General features: G+C 38.0%; 1 protein-coding gene across 1 annotated transcript; it reads right to left on the bottom strand.

The window, feature by feature from the left end:
* Positions 1-1,856: 1,856 nt before the first annotated feature.
* On the bottom strand, positions 1,857-20,841 carry LOC130904566 (mucolipin-1-like). The gene is made up of 13 exons (XM_057817424.1): positions 20,605-20,841; positions 17,269-17,501; positions 15,105-15,266; positions 14,875-15,031; positions 11,866-11,947; positions 11,670-11,766; positions 11,475-11,574; positions 11,266-11,372; positions 9,249-9,398; positions 9,057-9,158; positions 8,840-8,962; positions 2,080-2,286; positions 1,857-1,991 (listed from the first exon to the last, which is right to left on the bottom strand). The coding sequence occupies exons 1-13, from the start codon at positions 20,639-20,641 to the stop codon at positions 1,857-1,859; spliced, it is 1,692 nt and encodes a 563-aa protein (XP_057673407.1). The 5' UTR covers positions 20,642-20,841.
* Between the last annotated feature and the right edge of the window lie 46 nt (positions 20,842-20,887).

Raw genomic sequence — 20,887 nt, 5'->3', positions numbered from 1 at the left:
ATGAAATGCTGACACTACTTTAAAATGATAGTCAATAATTAGTTCAAGTAAAGAGCTGTTATTATACAGTCTAAGTAGGCCTAGGTGTTAAATTGTTTCTATTAAATAAATGGTATTTTTCTTTATTTTCTAAAACGGAAATCTGGCAACCAGTTATTAGATTGATTAATCCACAAGAAAGAGTTTGTTTCTTTGTGAAGTTATTACTTTGAATTCAGGGGGGTGACAGCACCACCAGTTGAGAGGGGGGTGGGTTAAGATGGTTTGTTCAACATTTAAAGTTTTGTTCAAAAACTAATCCCGGTAACACACAAGAAACGTCAACGGCGCCTCAACAATCCCGCCGCGATAACGTACCAGTGACGCTCGGTGTCAATTTCCACAGGACGCGTTTTACGAACAGCGCGTCTGTGGAGCAGCTTGATCGGTTCACGCGAGGATTGCAAGATTGCCAGAGAGTAGCGGGTATTTAAAGATAATAAAACAACCATTTGCCTTTCAGACCCCGCGTATTGGTCAGCTTTCTTTCTGAAATAAAGACGAAAAAAGAAGTCCTGTGCTATAGCGTAAAGCAATCCCAATGACAAATATTTTAACATGTATTTTACAAATTAAATTCTCAATAATTTGTTTCTCTTATGAACATTTTTCTAAAGCTATAATGATGTTTTTTCTCAAGTTAAAGCACCACGCAGAAATTAATAAATTTAATCGTGTAGCAGGATTTGTGTATTATTCTTGTAATTTAATTACAGGTGTTTTAGCTCATTTCATTTTATTCATATGGGCTATTATTTATTTTATTATGTATTCATGCTTTACAAATGTGATGTAGTATTCATTTATATTCTATATTTTATGTCGTATAATTTTAGTTCCTATGTGAATATTTGTTTGCAGAAAAGACAGCAGTTAACCAACAACAAGTAAACTGTGACCCGATCTACCCACAGCCTCAAGAGATCTGATGCACTCGAAAAGTAAGTTACGATTGCATATTATTTTGAAAATCGACCGGATCCACCGTATTTTTACACGAGTGACTTCCGGTATGCCCGATCCTACCTAGTAGTATTGACGCAGGAGGGACTCTGCCGTTCTTTTCGCTTGCACCGTGTTGAGCCACTTCTGGGATGCGTCTAACACGCGGCCACACTGCGACTGGTGTGCATTGGATGATTGACTTTAACGGCCGTGTATCACTGCGTTATCGCGGCGGCATCGTTCACCACCGTTGACGTTTCTGGTATGTTACCGGAGTTATACCCATGGTTTGGTACCATTGACACTAGGTACACAATCCAGTCAAAATGGATTAGACATCTAGTGCTGTCAATGGCAGCCAATGGGTTCAGTGACTGCCCTATAAAGGGTTAAACTTGTTTTGAGCTTTCTCTTTCTTTTGTTCTTACTGTCTCTTTAAAAATGTAGTATCACTCAGGCCTAAGTCTAAGTATTAGCTGTTTTTACAGGCATAAGCAATTTCATATAAAAACAATAAATTATTCACACAAAACAAAAGCCAAAGCAGGTAATTCGGCTTGAGTCTGTGCGGAAAGTGCTACTGTAACAGTGTGATTAGGAATGCAAATATTCAAACACAGGGAGACAGAGGACTGAGTGGTTCAAGGTCAGGCCGCTCTCTGCACAGGCACCATCCTCCTCCCTGCTGGGACTCTGCAAAAAGGAGAGCAGCTGCAGTCAGTGGTAAAAAACCTGGCGCATTTGAGTTCACGGACAATTTTTACCTTAAAAGAACATCATTTGAAATAAATGTCTACATTAAATGGAAAGTGTCATATTGAAATAAGATATTTTGACATGCACGAATATATAGAGACTACGCCTCCTTCTCTTTACCAATCACAGCAGCAGAAGAACGAGCACGAAGACCCCTCTGGACTACGGAACTTCCCAGAGCTCGGTGTGTCCGTGCACTCAGCAATGAATGCGTGAAGATCTGTGACGCGTACCTGCTCCTGTGTTTGAGCCTGGTGAAGATAGAAAAACAGTGGGTGTCATCTCTAATCTATAAGGTCACATTCTACTGTTCATGTTTCGGGAATTGACTGGCTGTACCATAATGGTGTCGTAGGCTCCCGTGATGAGTGCGATGAAGAGAGATAGTACCATATAGATGAAGAGAGAGATGAAGGTGTAAAGGTAGACCTGGCTGAAGATCCACACCAGCGTGCCGGTCTGCTCCATCTCAGCAAACGTCACAAACATGTCATCGCCATTGATCAGAGAAAAGAGGCACTCTGACACCATGGGCAGGGAGTGAAACTGGTTATGAAGGGAAGTTTATGAAAAGGAAGAAACATACGCACTCGTATTATTTAAAGGACTTCTGCATACTGCAGACGGTATAAAAACCAAGAGATTAGGAAATGAATTGGTTAGACAGCCAGGATTGGTTGATGTCAGCAAAGTAGAGTGTGTGACTTAATACAAACACTATAACCAAATAGACTTAGATTTTTTTCTCACTTTTGCATAATCAAATATGACCTCCTTCCTTCCGAGAATATTTACTGTTTTCCCTTTTTAAACAAAATTAATAAAATATTACAAAATAGGAAGAATATTTATTGTTTTTTCCTTTGTTTTTTAATTAAATAAAAAAATATATATATTTGCTTATACCCAGTATTCCCTTTTTTTAAATTAAAAATGGTAAAAGATGAAAAATGAATGAATAAATAAATATACAAAAAGAATTTAAAAAGTTCTTTTTATTAAAAAAACAATTTAGAAGTTGATTTAAAAAAAAGAATATTTACTGTTTTCCATCCCTTTTTTTCTTAAAGGAAATTAAAAAAAAAATGTTATTAACTCTTACAGTGCCATTGATGATTGTGGAAGGGCTGTCCGTCAAACAATTGTACATTAGCTGTCAACCCTCCCACTTCAAATGGATTGGACGTCTATCGCTGTCAGTGGCAGCCATTGAGTTAACCCCCCACCCAAAAAAAGACACTGCTTACAAGCACAGCCATTTGTGACATCAGTTTTACCCACGGCACATACAACATACTGTGACTCGAGCACAGAAGCAAGGGATAATGGGTATTAATGACATCAGAAGATAGGGCGGCCAATCTGGGATACCTGCAGTGAAGTGGCTGAACTATTCTTGTTTTTGATAAACCGGCTGCCACTATGGCAAGACTTTTATTTACGTCTTTCTCCATTATTAGACATCGAAAAATTTTAATTCCCGTTTTTTTTTTTCCTATTCATTAAATAAGATTCTTTTCGCTGAGAAGCACACGATAAAGGTGTTGTCTTTCACCTTAACACCTGCAAGCTGAAGCTTAAACGTTGGTAACATAATATCCACCAATGCATCAACTGCCTATTGAACTTGTCCTCATTAGGCTCACTGGTAACTGGAGCCTATATTCCCGACTGACTTTAAGCCACACAATAAAACAATCAAACCTTAGATTGGTCACCAGACAATCATTCGCTGTTTGTTCAACTTCATTACTATTGAAAGTCTTGAGTCATTGTTTTTTTTTTTTTTTAATGTGAAAAACAATGCAAGCACTGGGTGAACATGCAAGCTCCACATTTACAGGTCCTTCTAAAAAAATAGCATATTGTGATAAAGTTAATTATTTTTCTGCAATGTACTGATAAACATTAGACTTTCATATATTTTAGATTCATTACACACAACTGAAGTAGTTCAAGCCTTTTATTGTTTTAATATTGATGATTTTGGCAAAAAAGTCAAGAAAAACCAAAAATCCCTATCTCAGAAAATTAGCACATTTCATCCGACCAATACAAAAAAGTGTTTTTTAATACAAAAAAAAATCAACCTTCAATTAGTTAGATCAATACTCAATACTTGGTCAGGAATCCTTTTGCGGAAATGACTGCTTCAATGCGGCGTGGCATAGAGGCAATCAGCCGGTGGCACTGCTGAGGTGTTATGGAGGCCCAGGATGCTTCGATAGCGGCCTTAAGCTCATCCACAGTGTTGGGTCTGGTGTCTCTCAACTTCCTCTTCACAATATCCCACAGATTCTCTATGGGGTTCAGGTCAGAAGAGTTGGCAGGCCAATTGAGCACAGTAATGCCATGGTCAGTGAACCATTTACCAGTGGTTTTGGCACTGTGAGCAGGTGTCAGGTCGTGCTGAAAAATGAAATCTTCATCTCCATAAAGCTTTTCAGCAGATGGAAGCATGAAGTGTTCCAAAATCTCCTGATAGCTAGCTGCATTGACCCTGCCCTTGATGAAACACAGTAGACCAACACCAGCAGCTGGCATGGCAGCCCAGACCATCACTGACTGTGGGTACTTGACACCGGACTTCAGGCATTTTGGCATTTCCTTCTCCCCAGTCTTGCTCCAAACTCTGGTACCTTGATTTCCGAATGATGTGCAAAATTTGCTTTCATCTGGAAAAAAGTACTTTGAACCATTGAGCAACAGTCCAGTGCTGCTTCTCTGTAGCCCAGGTCAGGCGCTTCACTTCTGCCGCTGTTTTAGTTTTGTTTCAAAAGTGGCCTGACCTGGGGAATGCGACATCTGTAGCCCATTTCCAGCACACGCCTCTGCACGGTAGCTCTGGATGTTCCTACTCCAGACTCAGTCCACTGTTTCTGCAGGTCTCCCAAGGTCTGGAATCGGCCCTTCTCCACAATCTTTCTCAGGGTGCGGTCACCTCTTCTGGTTGTGCAGCGTTTCCTGCCACACTTTTTCCTTCCCACAGACTTCCCACTGAGGTGCCTTGATACAGCACTCTGTGAACAGCCAATTCGCTCAGAAATTTCTTTCTGTGTCTTAGCCTCTAGCTTGAGGGTGTCAACAATGGCCTTCTGGACAGCAGTCAGGTCGGCAGTCTTGCCCATTATTGCGGTTTTGAGTAATGAACCAGGCTTGGAGTTTTTAAAAGCCTCAGGAATCTTTCGCAGGTGTTTTGAGTTAATTTGTCGATTCAGATGATTAGGTTAGTAGCTTCTTAAGAGTACCTTTTTATGATATGCAAATTTTTTGAGATAGGGATTTTTGTTTTTTCTTGACTTTTATCAGTACATTACAGAAAATAATGAACTTTATCACAATATGCTAATTTGTTAGAAGGACCTGTATATGTGCCAAAAAATAACGAGATGACCAATTACACGTGCGTGGCAAATCAGGCCTGACACAATATTGTATGTGGCCGGCAAATAGCAAATCATTTTCATTAACGCCTATGATTCTTCCTAAAATCTGTAAAAAAAAATTCAAATTGTATTACAGTATGTGATAGATATTAATGTTGTGATCTTGCAACCATTGTAACACGTTACCGTGTTTGATACAATGCTTGAAAATTACTTGAACAACAGTTGAACAAACCATCATCCTTGAGATCTAATTTCCCAAATAGTTATCCATCAATTTTTTGAAGATATGTAATATTAGTATGACGCCATAGACTTCATAATGGTATTTGACAGGTCACATCGGGCACATACTTCGCATCCCCTTCAAGCAGAGGGCCGCCCACATCAAGAGGAGTTATTCATAAACATGCATACAGCATATGTAACGCCGGATTTAGTTGAAAAAGTGAGAAAGCTGTACCGCATACCAACAGGAATGATTGTCTCAGGAGTGATTTGTTCGAGGATTCAAGGTAATTATTATATTTTTCGTACCATGCATGCATTTTGAAACGTGAAAAAAATCAAAGGGAGAAAGTAAGTGCTACGGACTAGCATCGCCCTTCGACATATTTACTATTTACGTAAAATAAATAATACCTGCACATTTTTTTTTTGCTTTTAACCAATAATCGAGACTGTTTTACGTCCATATCTACATAGAATTCGGAGATTTACACATTTATTCGCAAGAATTTTTAACGTAAAAAGCTCTTTGATGTGGTAAGGCTGCGCCACAGTGTGACTTGAAGATGAGCAGCATATTCGACATATTTACTTAAAATAAATCCTACCTACACGTTTTTTTTTGCTTGTAACCAAGAATCGAGACTGTTTTATGTCCAAATCTATAAAGAATTGAGGGATTTAAGCATTTATTCACAAGAATTTAAAAGTAAAAAGCTCTTTGTTGTGGTAAGACGGCACCACAGTGTGACTTGAAGACGAGCAGCACATTCAACATGTTTACTTAAATGAAATGCTACCTGCACTTTTTTTTTTTTTTTTTTTTTTTTGCTTTCAAACAAAGAATCGAGACTGTTTTATGTCCATATCTATAAAGAATTGAGGGATTTACGCATTTATTCTAGGGCTGTCAAAATTATTGCGTTAACGGGCGGTCATTATTTTTTTAAATTAATCACGTTAAAATATTTGACGCAATTAACGCACATGCCCCGCTCAAACAGATTAAAATGACAGTACAGTTTAATGTTCACTTGTTACTTGTTTTTTGGTGTTTGGCGCCCTATGCTGGCGCTAGGGTCCAACTGATTTTATGTGTTACACCATGAGTGAGAATGGTGTAATTATTGACCTCAACAATGGCGAGCTACTAGTTTATTTTTTGATAGAAAATTTTACAAATTTTAATAAAACGAAAACATTAAGAGGGGTTTTAATATAAAATTTCTATAACTTATACTAACATTTATCTTTTAAGAACTACAAGTCTTTTTATCCATGGATCGCTTTAAGAGAATGTTAATAATGTTAATGCCATCTTGTTGATTTATTGTTATAATAAACAAATACAGTACTTATGTACCGTATGTTGAATGTATACTGTATATCCGTCTTGTGTCTTATCTTTCCATTCCAACAATAATTTACAGATAAACATGGCACATTTTATAGATGGTTTGAATTGCGATTAATTACGATTAATTAATTTTTAAGATGTAATTAACTCGATTAAAAATTTTAATCGTTTGACGGCCCTAATTTATTCACATGAATTTTCAACGTAAAAAGCTCTTTGTCTGTGTTTTCACTCGGTCAGCTGTGTTGGAGATAGGCCCCCTATTAACCGGCCTAGCGACCAGTGCCCCGTCAGTACCATTATGAAGTCTAAGTATGACGCAATAAAACAAACATACGTACAGTATATGGTTTCAAAGTCTTAAAAGCTCTCCAAGGGAAAACATATCAACAATGTGGCTGCAACAAAATTAATACATTTTGTGTTGTTTTGTTTTTTAATATTTGAGGTTTTGCAGTAATTGCACACAATATTTTGAAAGAAACGAAATAAAGTTTATCATTCGTTTTTGCTGGAAATAAGGGTGAGTAATTGCATTATTAGAGTATATACAGTGTATATATAAATATTATTGCAGTCAAAAATAGCGCGTTATTAATGCGTTAACGAAAATCAATTTTAACGGAGTCATTTTTTTTATCGCGAGATTAACGTTCATTGTGACCAACTGGACTTGTAGTTTTTATAAACTGTGGCCACTGGTTGCAACGTGAGAAAAAAAGTTGTAACCCGGAAACAAAACAATAGGCACGCCCCACGCATGTGCTTGATCTCGCCTGCTCACTCGCTGTGAAAGAGTAGGCTGTTTGAGTGAAACGAAATGGAAACGAAACAATTCTGAACGGAAAGTTCACGGAGAAGTCCAAGGTACAGCACGCGTTGGAGCAGACAAACATAGTCGCGCTCACTGTAGATTACTGGACGTCCCTCAGTAATGATGACAACTCGGGGTCACAGCAGATTATTTCGACCCACTGTGGGAACTTCAGTCGCATGCTTTGACTGTCATGAAGACCGAAGAGAGGCACTTCAGCGACGTTGTTGCAGCGCATTTCATGCAAGTAAGCCAAAGACTGGAACACTGAACACAAACTAGTCTCACTGACCACGGACAGTGCAGGCAACTTGATTGCTGCGGCCAGACAGCTTCCTTTTGAACACTTGCCGTGCATCGCACACAGTGTGCACCGAGCAGTCACGGTTTCTTTACACAACAGCCTGTTTGACAGCGCATTGACAAAATGCCGAAAAGTTGGACATTTCAAACACAGACCAGCAAATGCCGTGGAGCTACTAGAGCAGCAACAGATCGCACACCATCAGAAGAAAGAGTCGCTCACACAGGAAGTGTCAACTAGATGGAATAGTACCCTTGAAATGATCAAGCACATCCAGCGGAATACGGGACATCTGAGAGACGCGCTGGTCCTACACCCAAGCAATGTCGCCATGCCAACAGCTACCGAGCTGGAGAAAATGAGGAAGCTCAAAGCTGCGTTGGAGCAGTGCACAAGCGAAGCCTATCCACTTTTCCATGTTGATAAGAGTATTAAAATAATTCAAGGGACATTTATAATAGATAAAAAGTTGTGATCAATGTGCGATTAATCGTGAGTTAACTATGACATTTGTGCGATTAATCGTGATCAAATATTTTAATCGCTTGACAGCACTATATATTCTATTTTTATTTTGTAATTTTAGGCCTTCTAGCAGGAGAAAGGAAATAATACAAGCAAACTTTTCCATGATTAATAATTAAGATAATTAATCAAGGGCTTTAAAAATAATGTAATTGGTGACATACGTTTTAATCATTTATTTGTTTTTGTTTTTTGTTTTTTTGCACTACCACAGGTCATCAAAAATGTGTTGTCATTAGGGAAATTTAGTTTTGCACTACTCTTAATAGTAATGGAGAATATTTTTACATTTTCCTTAAAACAATAAGAATAATCTTGAGGTTTTTATCTATGTAATATTGAAAATGGTAAGTATTTTATTGAGTGTCATAATTGTGTTGAAAATGTTAGTATTGTGACAATGCTGATATATTACTGAACGTATAATACTATATTGTGACATGCTTTGTGTGAGAATGTGTCATAACTGGTCATGTGTACACTACCTTTGAATGATATGGCCCCAGGACAATCCATCCACAGAAGCAGTATCCCAAATATATGGCTGCTGCACAGCAACAGAAGCGAATAACATTAGGAAAGGCAGCTCTGAGGGTCACAATCAAGATCTGAGTGAGAAACAGAAAAGAAGTCATTTCCTTTTGAGGGATACAACAAAAGTGAAGCGAGAATTTCTTTGTACGGAGTGTGAATATGCTTTACATTGTATTTCTGAAAGAAGCTGAAATAGCGAATGACTCCCACCCACACCAAGAGAGTGGACGTTCCCAGCAGGATTGCACACGCGTCATATGACGACAGATTCTGTAACAAAATTAATATACAATTAATTAATGACTATTAATCAAGACAACTAAAAGCAGATTGCCTTCTTTTATAGAGCTCTTGCATTACCTTGGATTCAATTCCAATCTTGATGAAGCTGCCAATGATAGTAAACATGTCGCTGACGATGAGCAGAATATACCAGCCATTGATAAATTCCATTCTGTCACCCCAGCTCACACCACGGCCAAGTCTGCTCTGGAAAAACTGTGCGTATTCCTGAAAAAATATTTTATTTGTTTTAAACCAACGTACGCTGTCGGTAATTTGCATTGTCAACATCTGGTATGTTACAATCTCAAAGGTTTTCATGCGATACAAACACTATCTTAATTATTGAGCAAACACCATACACCTTGAAGCCAAATGTATTGGTTTTGAAAATGATTTGTCAGCTAAAACAGCTGCACAAAATGCACAGTTCAGAAAATTGAGAAGTCTGGAATGCTTCATTTATATCCATTAAGATGTTGACTCTTGACTGAAGACTCTGAAAATGATATGCCTTTGACCTCAACAGTGTCCTTGGCCTACATGGATGTTTTGAGAAGGTGTTTCTTCACAAAGGAAACAAACACCACTGGTGTTGTCTTACACGCCGTCTGTTGTTTGGGGTATCATCAATGCTTTTTTTTTTTTTTTTTTTTTTTAAAGAATACTACAAGTAAAATATTCTCTAAGGATTCATTAGTTTTCCAATGAATTTCATTACAGCCTCTTTGGCCCTATTCTAAAGACTTATTATTAAGACAAAATTCTCGTGTAAAGGCATTTTTTCCATGCCTACTACACTATGCAATATCGCCATCAATTGGTCAGAACCAAAACAGCATTTTGAGACTTGTGTGCAAGTTATTTCGGTGAACATCCAAAACAACTAACGGTGCTATCCTTGTATTACACTGCATGTTTTACAAATAAGCAAAAATAGTAGACCACATTATTATTTATTAATTAAGATGTCAATACAAATAATTTCACTATTATTCTTTTCTTTTTTTTGCCTTATTAACACAATCTTTTTATATGTATTTATCACAACGTTTCCAGTAGATTGTTTTAATCCCTATTATTTTTTTATTTTATAACTGAGATGCATCATATTTTAAGATGATATTCTGGGGGAAAAAAACTTCAAAATACCCAAAGTAGTAAGAACTTAATTTGTATTCCTACTCGTGCAGGCAGCGTTCAATCACCAAACTTCCCATTAAGCCGATCCACGCATGTGGCGCGGGTGGTGGGAATGTCTCCAAACACAAATACCCCCCCTCCACACTGCCAATTTAGACGAACATTAAAGTACTAGTATACAGTCCCAGACAAAAGTCTTGTCGCTTATCCATTTTGTAGAAACAATTGCTAATAAAATGATTTTACCAGATCCAGGTGTCTGCCACACCTGGATCTGGTCTTCAGGCTCTTGATAATTAACACTTTGGTCTCAGGAGGAATCTTAGGCATCTTGTCAGAGGTCAGGTTGCAGTTGATGTGGCAGTCTAGTGCACTGGGATTCTTTTTATACACACCTGAGAGTTAATTGAGCCATTGTTGGTAACAGGTGAAGCTCTAATCTGGGATTGTGTGCATCATTTGGCAAGGCGACAAGACGTATGTCTTTGCAAAAATTGACTCAACGGGCTTTACCAAGCTGTAAACATCAGAACACTTTTCAACAGTTTTGTTTGGCACCGAAATGTTATTCCAAAACCTGTTGGGATTAAAATGATCCATTTCTTGTAAGAAAATATTGATTACAAATATATTAGAGGGACACTTCAGGTCCATGTGTATGCAAGCGACAAGACTTTTGTCAGGTACTGTATACCAAATCTCAGAAGCAAATGCCGATTCCACTCATTGCTAACACTGCTTACAATCTGAGTAAAATTTAGAACAGTTCACCTTTACACTTATTTTCTGAAACGGACAGCATACAAAACACTGACAATAAAGTACATGCTTGTTTAATTTTCCACGCAGGCTTTCCAGAGAATCAACTACCGTATTTGTACATCAGCTATTTAAAATATATATTTTTCTACAATATGTCCCCTGAATATGATGATGTGTTTTGGTTGCTTACGTGTTGCAGAAAGACACCTCTGAGGATGGAGCGTCCACACAGCAACAGAGAAAGCAGACAAACGAGTGCAACCAACACGTCAAAGAACTCTCGGGCGTAGTTGTCCGCTGTTGTGATTAGAGAAATAAAAGTGGTTACAGGAGATTTGAGGTGAATAAATATGAATTAAGATAGAATTTCTTTGCGGCAATCTACTTGCGGGTACTTACCATGTCCAGACACGTTAGGGTCCTTACATTCCTTTATGAAAGCCTGGTTTTGTAAACTGATCTTTATTTTCCCACTGTGAGCTCTGTTATCCATAAGGATCTAGTAGTCATACACAGAAAAACCCTCATCAAATATAGAAACTCGCAGCACATTTTAGCACTTTCTTTACTTCACTTTAAAGAGTAAAAGCTCACCGTGATAGCAAAGGTGTAGCAGTTTGGTATCTCATTGTTTATGATGGTCTGAATGTTTATAGCTTTAAGTTGAAAGTCAACTGTTACATTGATCAGCCTGCAAATAATGAAATGCACCGTAGATATGTAAATGAGTTAATTAGAAACAGTCTTTATCTTTGATGAATAAAATCAGTGATACAAGTCAAGATCTAACTTGTAAAAATTGAGAGTGAAGTTCTTGTAGTCACTGTTTCTAGGAGTAGAGCCGTAGTATGGAGGATCGAGTCCGATGCATTCTGCACACAAAAAATGGAATTCCAGAACAGGTGTCAAATTCAACCTTGTCGTGGGCCACATTGTAGTTATTATGATTTCTTTCAGGGGGCCATTATGTTTGCAAACCCGTATTAATATTTATCTCATTTGGCTGCCATTGACGGCACTACACATCCAATCCATTTTGACTGGGAGGGACTAATGAACGTTCGTTCATCTTTATTCGCCACGATGAATTGACTAATCGATTAGTAAATGAATCGTCATCGATTTTTGACAGTCAATAAACCGTTTAGAGAGATTTATGACTTCCCTCAAAAAAATTTTGAGGCTGTTAAAAATGTTTTTTTTTTTTTTTTTTTAATTCTAATTGTAAAAAGGGGGGGTTAAGAAACAGTGTTTGCCTTTATAAATATTTAATTATTTTGATTTTTTTAATAAAGAAAAAAAAGGAAAAACAAATGTTATCTTTCTACACTTATTAAGTTTTCATTTTCATTTATTTCCAATTTTTAATAAACAAAAAAAGAGAAAAATAATCAGTAAACAATCTATTTTTTTATTTTTTGCATTTAATTAAAAAACAAATGTAAGAAAGTAGATAGCTTATTTATTCAATTTATCACAATAAAAAAAAGGAAAAAATACAAATATTCTCAGACTTTTGAAATAAGTACTTTTACATGAATTTTATTTTCGCGAAAAACATTAAGTCAATGCACGAGAATTACTTTCGCGGGCCACACCAAATTATGCATCAGACCAGATCTGGCCTGCAGGCCACCAGTTTGACACATCTGCTTTAGAGGAACCAAATATAGTGGTATAAAGAGGGGAAAAAAACTCTTATTACACGTCACATGAAGCACAGGCTGCACACTCCACACATATCCTCTTCTTTCAAAACAAGAATGCAGAATAAGCATTTTGAGCCCTATTCATAGGATTTTCCATGCGATAATAAACACTTTGTTTGCCAGATCATCAGAAAGATTTAGGAGTGTAAAATATATTCCAATTTCCGCTCCAAAACAAAGCAAATAGATAGGGTGACAGCTCGTGACTCAGACCGACTCATATTAGTAACATTTAGAATGAAAGTTTTTGTTGTTGTTGCATTTTTAGGGATTTAGCTTTTAAAAATAGACCTCATTGGTGGATTTTATTTGGATGCTTAATATGACAATTGTGAATTGTATTTCACTTGACTTTGTGATGAAAATGGGCACAAACACAATAGTCTTTTATAATTTATTAACAAAAGCCTATTTTAGACAAAGTAGAGTATCTTTAAATTCATTTTCTTAATGAAATTACTTTCATACAGGTACCATATGAATAAAATGATTCGTTTTACAGTTTTTTTGCTGGTATGAATTGCAGATTACAATTTTTCTACCTTGTCAGAGGACTGTGCACTATTGATTCTGATTTGTTCAAGAAATCTATCCACAGCAGAGGTGTTAAACTTGTGGCCCTGATGCAGTTATTTTGGGTGGCCTGCGATAGTACTGTATATCACATGTATTTTTCGCTAAAATTAAATGCATGTAAAATTTCCGCAATATAATAATGAAATCAAATCCAAAAATCAAAAAAAGAGAATGCTTACTGATTTCCCCTCATTGTGTATTCAAATAAAAAGTAAATTTAAAAATAAATACATAAAGACACTTGTTCCTTTTTAATGAAAAACAAAAATGTTAAAATAATTTTTAAAAATTAGAATATTTTTCTCTTTCTCATGCCGTTTTTAAAGGGAATTATACATTTATATTTTTTTAAAAGAAGAAACAAAAAGTGGCACATGACAGAAATGCTTTTGACACCCCTGCCAGGGGTCGCGTCAACTGAATATTTTCCGTCGTTGACCGGTTTTTTAAAACGGTGACGGAAAAAACTGAAGTCCATCTGTCATTTTGACAGGTTGCAATTCATACCCCAGACCACAGTGTGGCGAGTGAGCATATTAATTAGCTATTGTGTCTCTTGATGCATGACGTCGTTGGCCTTACTCGGAAAAATGTCAAGGCAACTGAGTGTCCGAAGTTTCTTCAAAAAGCCCCAAAACGACGATGGTGTTGATAAAAGAGGTGAACAAAGAGGGACTGGTGCAGTGGAGGATGAAGGATGACAACGAATCAAGTGAATCGCCGGTTCACTCCTCACTGCGGCGAGCAGTTGAAAACACCGCCAATTACTAAGAAGGGCAGAATTGGTAACACGGTGAAAGCGGCATAAAGCGAAAAAAGCGGACCAGACTAGCCAGACCCTGAAATTATTTCAAGGAAAATATGGAGGGTGCCACCACTGTGTGTACTCTTTTTGCTAAGCTGAGCTCGCATACCACGGTAGCACGTCGGCTATGAACGAACACTTGACGCGCCGTCACCCAGGTGTATTTCGGAAGACAACGGGAAACAACAAGCTAGCGGATTGTAAGTCCATACAACTTTCTAACGATTTTTTAAAAAAACTGAAGTTGCCTTTATGTGCGTCGTATCAACGTGCATTTTTATTTAGTAATCATAATACATTAATATATATATATATATTTAATGGAATCATGTAATATTTTATTATTATTAAATGTATTAGGATCATGGAAGGTCCCACTTGGGGGGAAAAAAAATATATATCCTGTAAATACATAACATAATGAAAATATATATGGAAACACAGCACTGGCCTGCTTACTGTAATCCATGACTGCACTAATGTTAGTTACTTTATTAATATGCATCAAGATAAAGTCATTTTAAAAATTTAAGTGACTGGTAAAAATAGATTATGACCGGATTTTTATGACCCTGTCAGTCAAACTGACAGAAAACGAAAAAGTCTAGCGCAACCGCTGACCCCTGCAATAGAACCACTTGGTATACAAAGCATAAGTGTATCATTACAAAATACATACATAAAATAATATAGATCAAGGTGATCCTACCAGTGACAACATGAGGATCGATGTCAAAAGTGTCATTGACGGGGACAATGGTGCCCCTTCTATAGTACCGCTGACAGAGTGATAGAGCACTTCCATTCACTCCAACACCTTGCACGTAGGCATACTGTCCAAGTGAGATCTGAGGCAGAGCTAGGTACTGACAAGTAAATGAAAAACGGCATGATTACTATTTCAACAATTTCATGCAAATACTAAGCACTCTACGCTACCTGCTCAATAGCGAAGTTGATGTGGCTACGCAGTTCTTTCTGTGTGTGAACAGCCTGAGGAGTGTCGTCTTGGTAGTCCATCAGGAAGAGATGCTTGAAAGCCGCTGTGTTTTCTTCTTTAAATGTCACTACCATTTGATTGCTCAGCCCAAACAGCACCAACTGAGAGGTAAGAAAAACTATTAAATTAAAATACTGTAGTGAACTAAGTAGGAAAATTAATGAGTACAATAATACATATGTTCAGATATTTTAACCATTAAAAAGTATGGCTGGCTGTATTTTTGCACAATAGCTATTGTAAGAACTGAATTTATAGGTTAAAATAATAGATTTGATTTGATACTACCATTTCTACAGTGGGGCAAATAAGTATTTAGTCAACCACTAATTGTGCAAGTTCTCCCACTTGAAAATATTAGAGAGGCTTGTAATTGTCCACATGGGTAAACCTCAACCATGAGAGACAGAATGTAAAGAGAGAAAAAAAAAAAAAAAACCCCCAGAAAATCACATTGTTTGATTTTTAAAGAATTTATTTGCAAATCATGGTGGAAAATAAGCATTTGGTCAATACCAAAAGTTCATCTCAATACTTTGTTATGTACCTTTTGTTGGCAATTACGGAGGCCAAATGTTTTCTGTAACTCTTCACAAGCTTTTCACACTCTGTTGCTGGTATTTTGGCCCATTCCTCCATGCAGATCTCCTCTAGAGCAGTGATGTTTTGGGGCTGTCATTGGGCAACATGGACTTTCAAGTCCCTCCACAGATTTTCTATGGGGTTGAGATCTGGAGACTGGCTAGGCCACTCCAGGACCTTGAAATGCTTCTTACGAAGCCACTCCTTTGATGCCCTGGCTGTGCGTTTGGGATCATTGTCATGCTGAAAGACCCAGCCACGTCTCATCTTCAATGCCCTTGCTGATGGAAGGAGATTTTCACACCAAATCTCTCGATACATGGCCCCATTCATTCTTTCCTTTACACTGATCAGTCGTCCTGGTCTCTTTGCAGAAAAACAGCCCCAAAGCATGATGTTTCCACCCCCATGCTTCACAGTGGGTATGGTATTCTTCGGATGCAATTCAGTATTCTTTCTCCTCCAAACACGAGAACCTGGGTTTCTACCAAAAAGTTCTATTTTGGTTTCATTTGACCATAACACATTCTCCCAGTCCTCTTCTGGATCATCCAAATGCTCTCTAGCGAACCGCAGACGGGCCTGGACGTGTACTTTCTTCAGCAGGGGGACACGTCTGGCAGTGCAGGATTTGAGTCCGTGGCAGCGCACTGTGTTACTGATAGTAGCCTTTATTACTGTGGTCCCAGCTCTCTGTAGGTCAATCACTAGGTCCCCCCGTGTGGTTCTGGGATTTTTGCTCACCGTTCTTGTTATCATTTTGACGCCACGGGGTGAGTTCCTGCATGGAGCCCCAGATCGAGGGAGATTATCAGTGATCTTGTATGTCTTCCATTTCCTAATAATTGCTCCCACAGTTGATTTCTTTACACCAAGCGTTTTACCTATTGCAGATTCAGTCTTCCCAGCCTGGTGCAGGTCTACAATTTTGTCTCCTTTTGTGTCCTTTGACAACTCTTTGGTCTTGGCCATAGTGGAGTTTGGAGTGTGACTGACTGAGATTGTGGACAGGTGTTTTTTATACCGATAATGAGTTAAAACAGGTGCCATGAATTCAGGGAAGGAGTGGAGCCTCGTTAGACCTCATTAGAATAAGTTAGACCTCTTTGACAGCCAGAAATCTTGCTTGTTTGAAGGTGACCAAATACTTATTTTCCACTCTAATTTGGAAATAAATTCTTTAAAAATCAAACAATGTGATTTTCTGTTTTTTTTCCACATTCTGGCTCTCATGGTTGAGGTTTACCCGTGTTGACAATTACAGGCCAGTCTAATCTTTTCAAGTAGGAGAACTTACACAATTGGTGGTTGACTTAATACTTATTTGCCCCACTGTTATATGAACATTCCCATTACTTCAATCATGTCGACAAGTAGACATAACAGCACTGGGGCTTGTACTTTAAAACTTCAAATCGAACATACAAGAAATCATTAGGTGGTCACCTCCAAGCTTTTAGACTTTGAGCAACAGTAAAAGATTTAACAAAGAAAAAAAGGCTAGCTAAAGTCTTGCTTTACCTGTACTGTAACAATGACAATTTTGAGCAGCTGCAGGCCTAATTTGAATGGTTTGCGTCCCTTTGCGTGATATTTGTCACATGGGCTCATGAAGAAATATTTAAGCTTCCTTCTCAGGGCCTCTTCCTCCTCTTCCTCATGGTGTCGGTGGATTTCAGAGCTAATAGATCCATCTCCAAGATGGTCTCGAGACCCATAGCTGACACCCATGGAGGAGAGTAGTCTGTCTTTCTCTGAGGCAGAAGAGAAGAACATCCTTTTTCAGATTCTCAGATTTTCTTTTATTGTCATTGGGCAAGCAAAATGAAATAAGATTTATAAAATAGAATTTTTATCAGCAAAAAAACCAAAATACGTTAAACAATGGATATATGAGACCATCAGTATTAGAGTATTAATACTCTTTTTGCCATTTTTGTTAGGTGTGCCATAAGATTTCTCTGATGTACAGTGATATGAAAAGTATCTGAACCTTTTGGAATTTCTTACGTTTTTGCATAAAATCATCATCAAATGTGATCTGATCTTTGTCAAAACCACACAGAGGAAAATACAGTGTCTGCTTAAACTAAAACCACCCAAACATTTATAGGTTTTCATATTTTAATAAGGAAAGCATGAAAACAATGACAGAATGGGGAAAAATATTTAAGTCAACCCTCTGCCTAAGTAGACTTAAAGAGCAATTGAAACCAATTTTACCAAACATTTTAAGTCATGTGTGTGCCCAATCACTCATGAGTGGTTTAAAGGTGCCCTGCCTACGATAAAACACACACCTGGTAGGAAATCTCTTGATGACAACCATTGTCTGATGTGCATCATGGCTCGGTCAAAAGAGCTGTCTGCATACCTGCGATCAAGGATTGTTGATTTGTATAAAGCTGGAAAAGGATACAAAGCCATCTCTAAAAGTCTGGATGTTCATCAGTCAACAGTCAGAGAAGTTGTCCACGAATGGAGAGAGTTTGGCACTGTTGCTTCTCTCCAAGTAGTGGCCATCCACCAAAGACGACGCCAAGAGTTCAGCACAGAATATTCGGAGAGGTAAAAAAGAACCCTAGCGTGTCTGCTAAAGACTATTAAAGCCATCACTGGAACAGTGCAATATCTATGTGCACACAGCAACTATGAATATGTAAAACTATGGCCAAGAATGGTGTTCATGGCAGGACTCCACAGAGGAAGCCACTGCTGTCTAAAAAAAAACCCATTGTTGCTCGTTTAATGTTTGCAAAAAGGCACTTGGACACTCCACAGAACTTTTGGCAAAATATTTTGTGGACTGATGAAACCACAGTTGAATTGTTTGGGAGTAACACACAGCGTCGTGTAGAGGAAAAATGAAACAGCTCACCAACATCAACACCTCATCCCCACCGTGAAGCATGGTGGAGGGAGCATCATAACTTGGGCTGTTTTGCTACCTCAGGGCCTGGACAACTTGCAATCATTAATGGAAGAATGAATTTAGAAGTTTATCAGGATGTTTTGCACGAAAACCTGAGGCCGTCTGTCAGTCTGACAGTTGAAGCTAAAAAGAGGATGGATGCTGCAACAAGACAATAATCCAAAACGCAAAAGTAAATCAACTCTCAAATGGTCACGAAAATCATCACGGAGATCCGGGATCATGAAAGGCTCGCTCGCGGGAACTGGGCAAGGGAGGATGATGACTAATCTTCCGGAGCGGATACAGCAGACGTGGGCCTCATTGATACCCCCGGCCATCCCTCCCTACACCAACTTAGAAATCAACCCATCCAATGAACCTACTCAAATTGACAATATTGCGAAATTCCATGGCAATCAATGACTTTTTGAAAGATATATGAGTAAAAAAAAAAAAGGACTATTTAACACAAACATGCTAGACTGTGCATCCCGGGCTGTTGGGGGATGGGTATCGATAAGCATTGCTTTTTTCCAGTCTTCCTTTGTCTGTCATCGTCTTTTTCAGGCAAATTATTCCATAGTCTGTGTCAATGTTTCTCCTTTCTGGCCAAACTATCCCACACTCTGTAACTGTCAATGATTCTGATGATGATGACAATGACAATAAATTCATTCATTCATTCATTCATTTATTCAACTTCAGCATGGTTTCAGATGAAACAAAATCCATGTTCTGGAGTGGCCAAGTCAATGTCCAGAATTGAACCTCATTGAAATGCTGTGGCATGACCTAAAGACAGCGATTCATGCCAGACATCCCGGGAATCTGACTGAATTAGAGCATTTTTGTAGAGAAGAATGGGCCAGGATTAGTCCAGATCGATGTGCCAGACTGATCTGCAGCTACAGGATGCGCCTGGTTGAAGTTATTGCTGTCAAAGTGTGGGCCACAAAATATTACATGTGATGGTTCACTTAATTATTTTCCCCACTTCTGTCATTGTTTGCATACTATCCTCATTAAAATATAAAAACCTATAAATGTTTGGATGGTTTTAGGTAAAGCAGACACCGTTTTTTCATCTGTGTGATTTGGACAAAGATCCGATGACATCTGATGGGGATTTTATGCTGACATATGACAAATTCCAAAAGGTTCAGATACTTTTTCACACCACTGTAAAATGACCTTGGCTCAAAAGGTGGAATCGACAAGACTAATAATTGGTTGCATAATCTACATCCTATTTTATTTGTAGTTCTGGAGGACAACACTAATTCACACAGTGAGAATACACAATACTTTAGTGATTAATATGCACCATTCAATGAGACCAGACCATTCACGGTTTAGTTTACAACATATGCTCACATGCCATGCTATACATCCGAGTACAATGTACTGACCAATTATAAAGTTCTTGATAGACAACAGGCTATCAAATTATGAAGGAATATTGTTTGTACTTTGTTTACTGTGCCTTACTATACTGATGCTATACCTGTTTTGTTTTTTATTATAGGTCATGACTCATTAGCTAGTTCTGTCATGCCTCTTGAAAGTTGACAGTTTAGTTTCTGTGAATGTTGTTTCCTTCTGTTGAGTGTATAATTCGCACATTATAGAGACAGGAACAGTCAGCACAAGTTTGTTTTCACTGAGTACCTGCCTTTTGCGTTTCATATTTGTTGTCGTCATCAAATAACCTATATCGTCTCAAAACACATTTCTACTTTCAGACTCACGAAATGTTGTTTGAACATCGTTTGCCCAGGAAATTTCTTGATTCTCAAATCTAATATTACGCAATAAATTGCAAGACATAACCGGGTTAATTCGTGCAAATTATTTCGGGCTAGCAACACACATAGTTAAATGTAATCTCAAATCAAAAACAACACATGACAAGACAACAAAACAAAAGGTTGTTTTCAGCAAACCTGTGGAAACCTCCTGAACGCATCTTGGTGATGCCATAGGGATGTTCGGACGGTCACACGAGAGACGAAAGGCTGGATATTACCTCAACATCTTCGCTAGTCCAGCGAACATGTCCATTATTTTCAGTTTTCAGGTGTCAATTAAAAAATATTACATAAAAAAAATCTGCAGCTTCGCGTCGCAGTAAGACGTCGAGCTGGAAAAATAACCTAGCTTCCTGGATGCCACGTGACTTGGTCATGTGACTGCTGTCAAAAACACCGGGATGTTACATGACGTAAA

This window comes from Corythoichthys intestinalis, chromosome 16 (assembly GCF_030265065.1).
Source record: "Corythoichthys intestinalis isolate RoL2023-P3 chromosome 16, ASM3026506v1, whole genome shotgun sequence".
In the NCBI taxonomy this organism is placed as follows: Eukaryota; Metazoa; Chordata; class Actinopteri; order Syngnathiformes; family Syngnathidae; genus Corythoichthys; species Corythoichthys intestinalis.
Note: the sequence above shows the minus strand (reverse complement) of the source record. Positions and strands in the feature narration are given on the sequence as shown.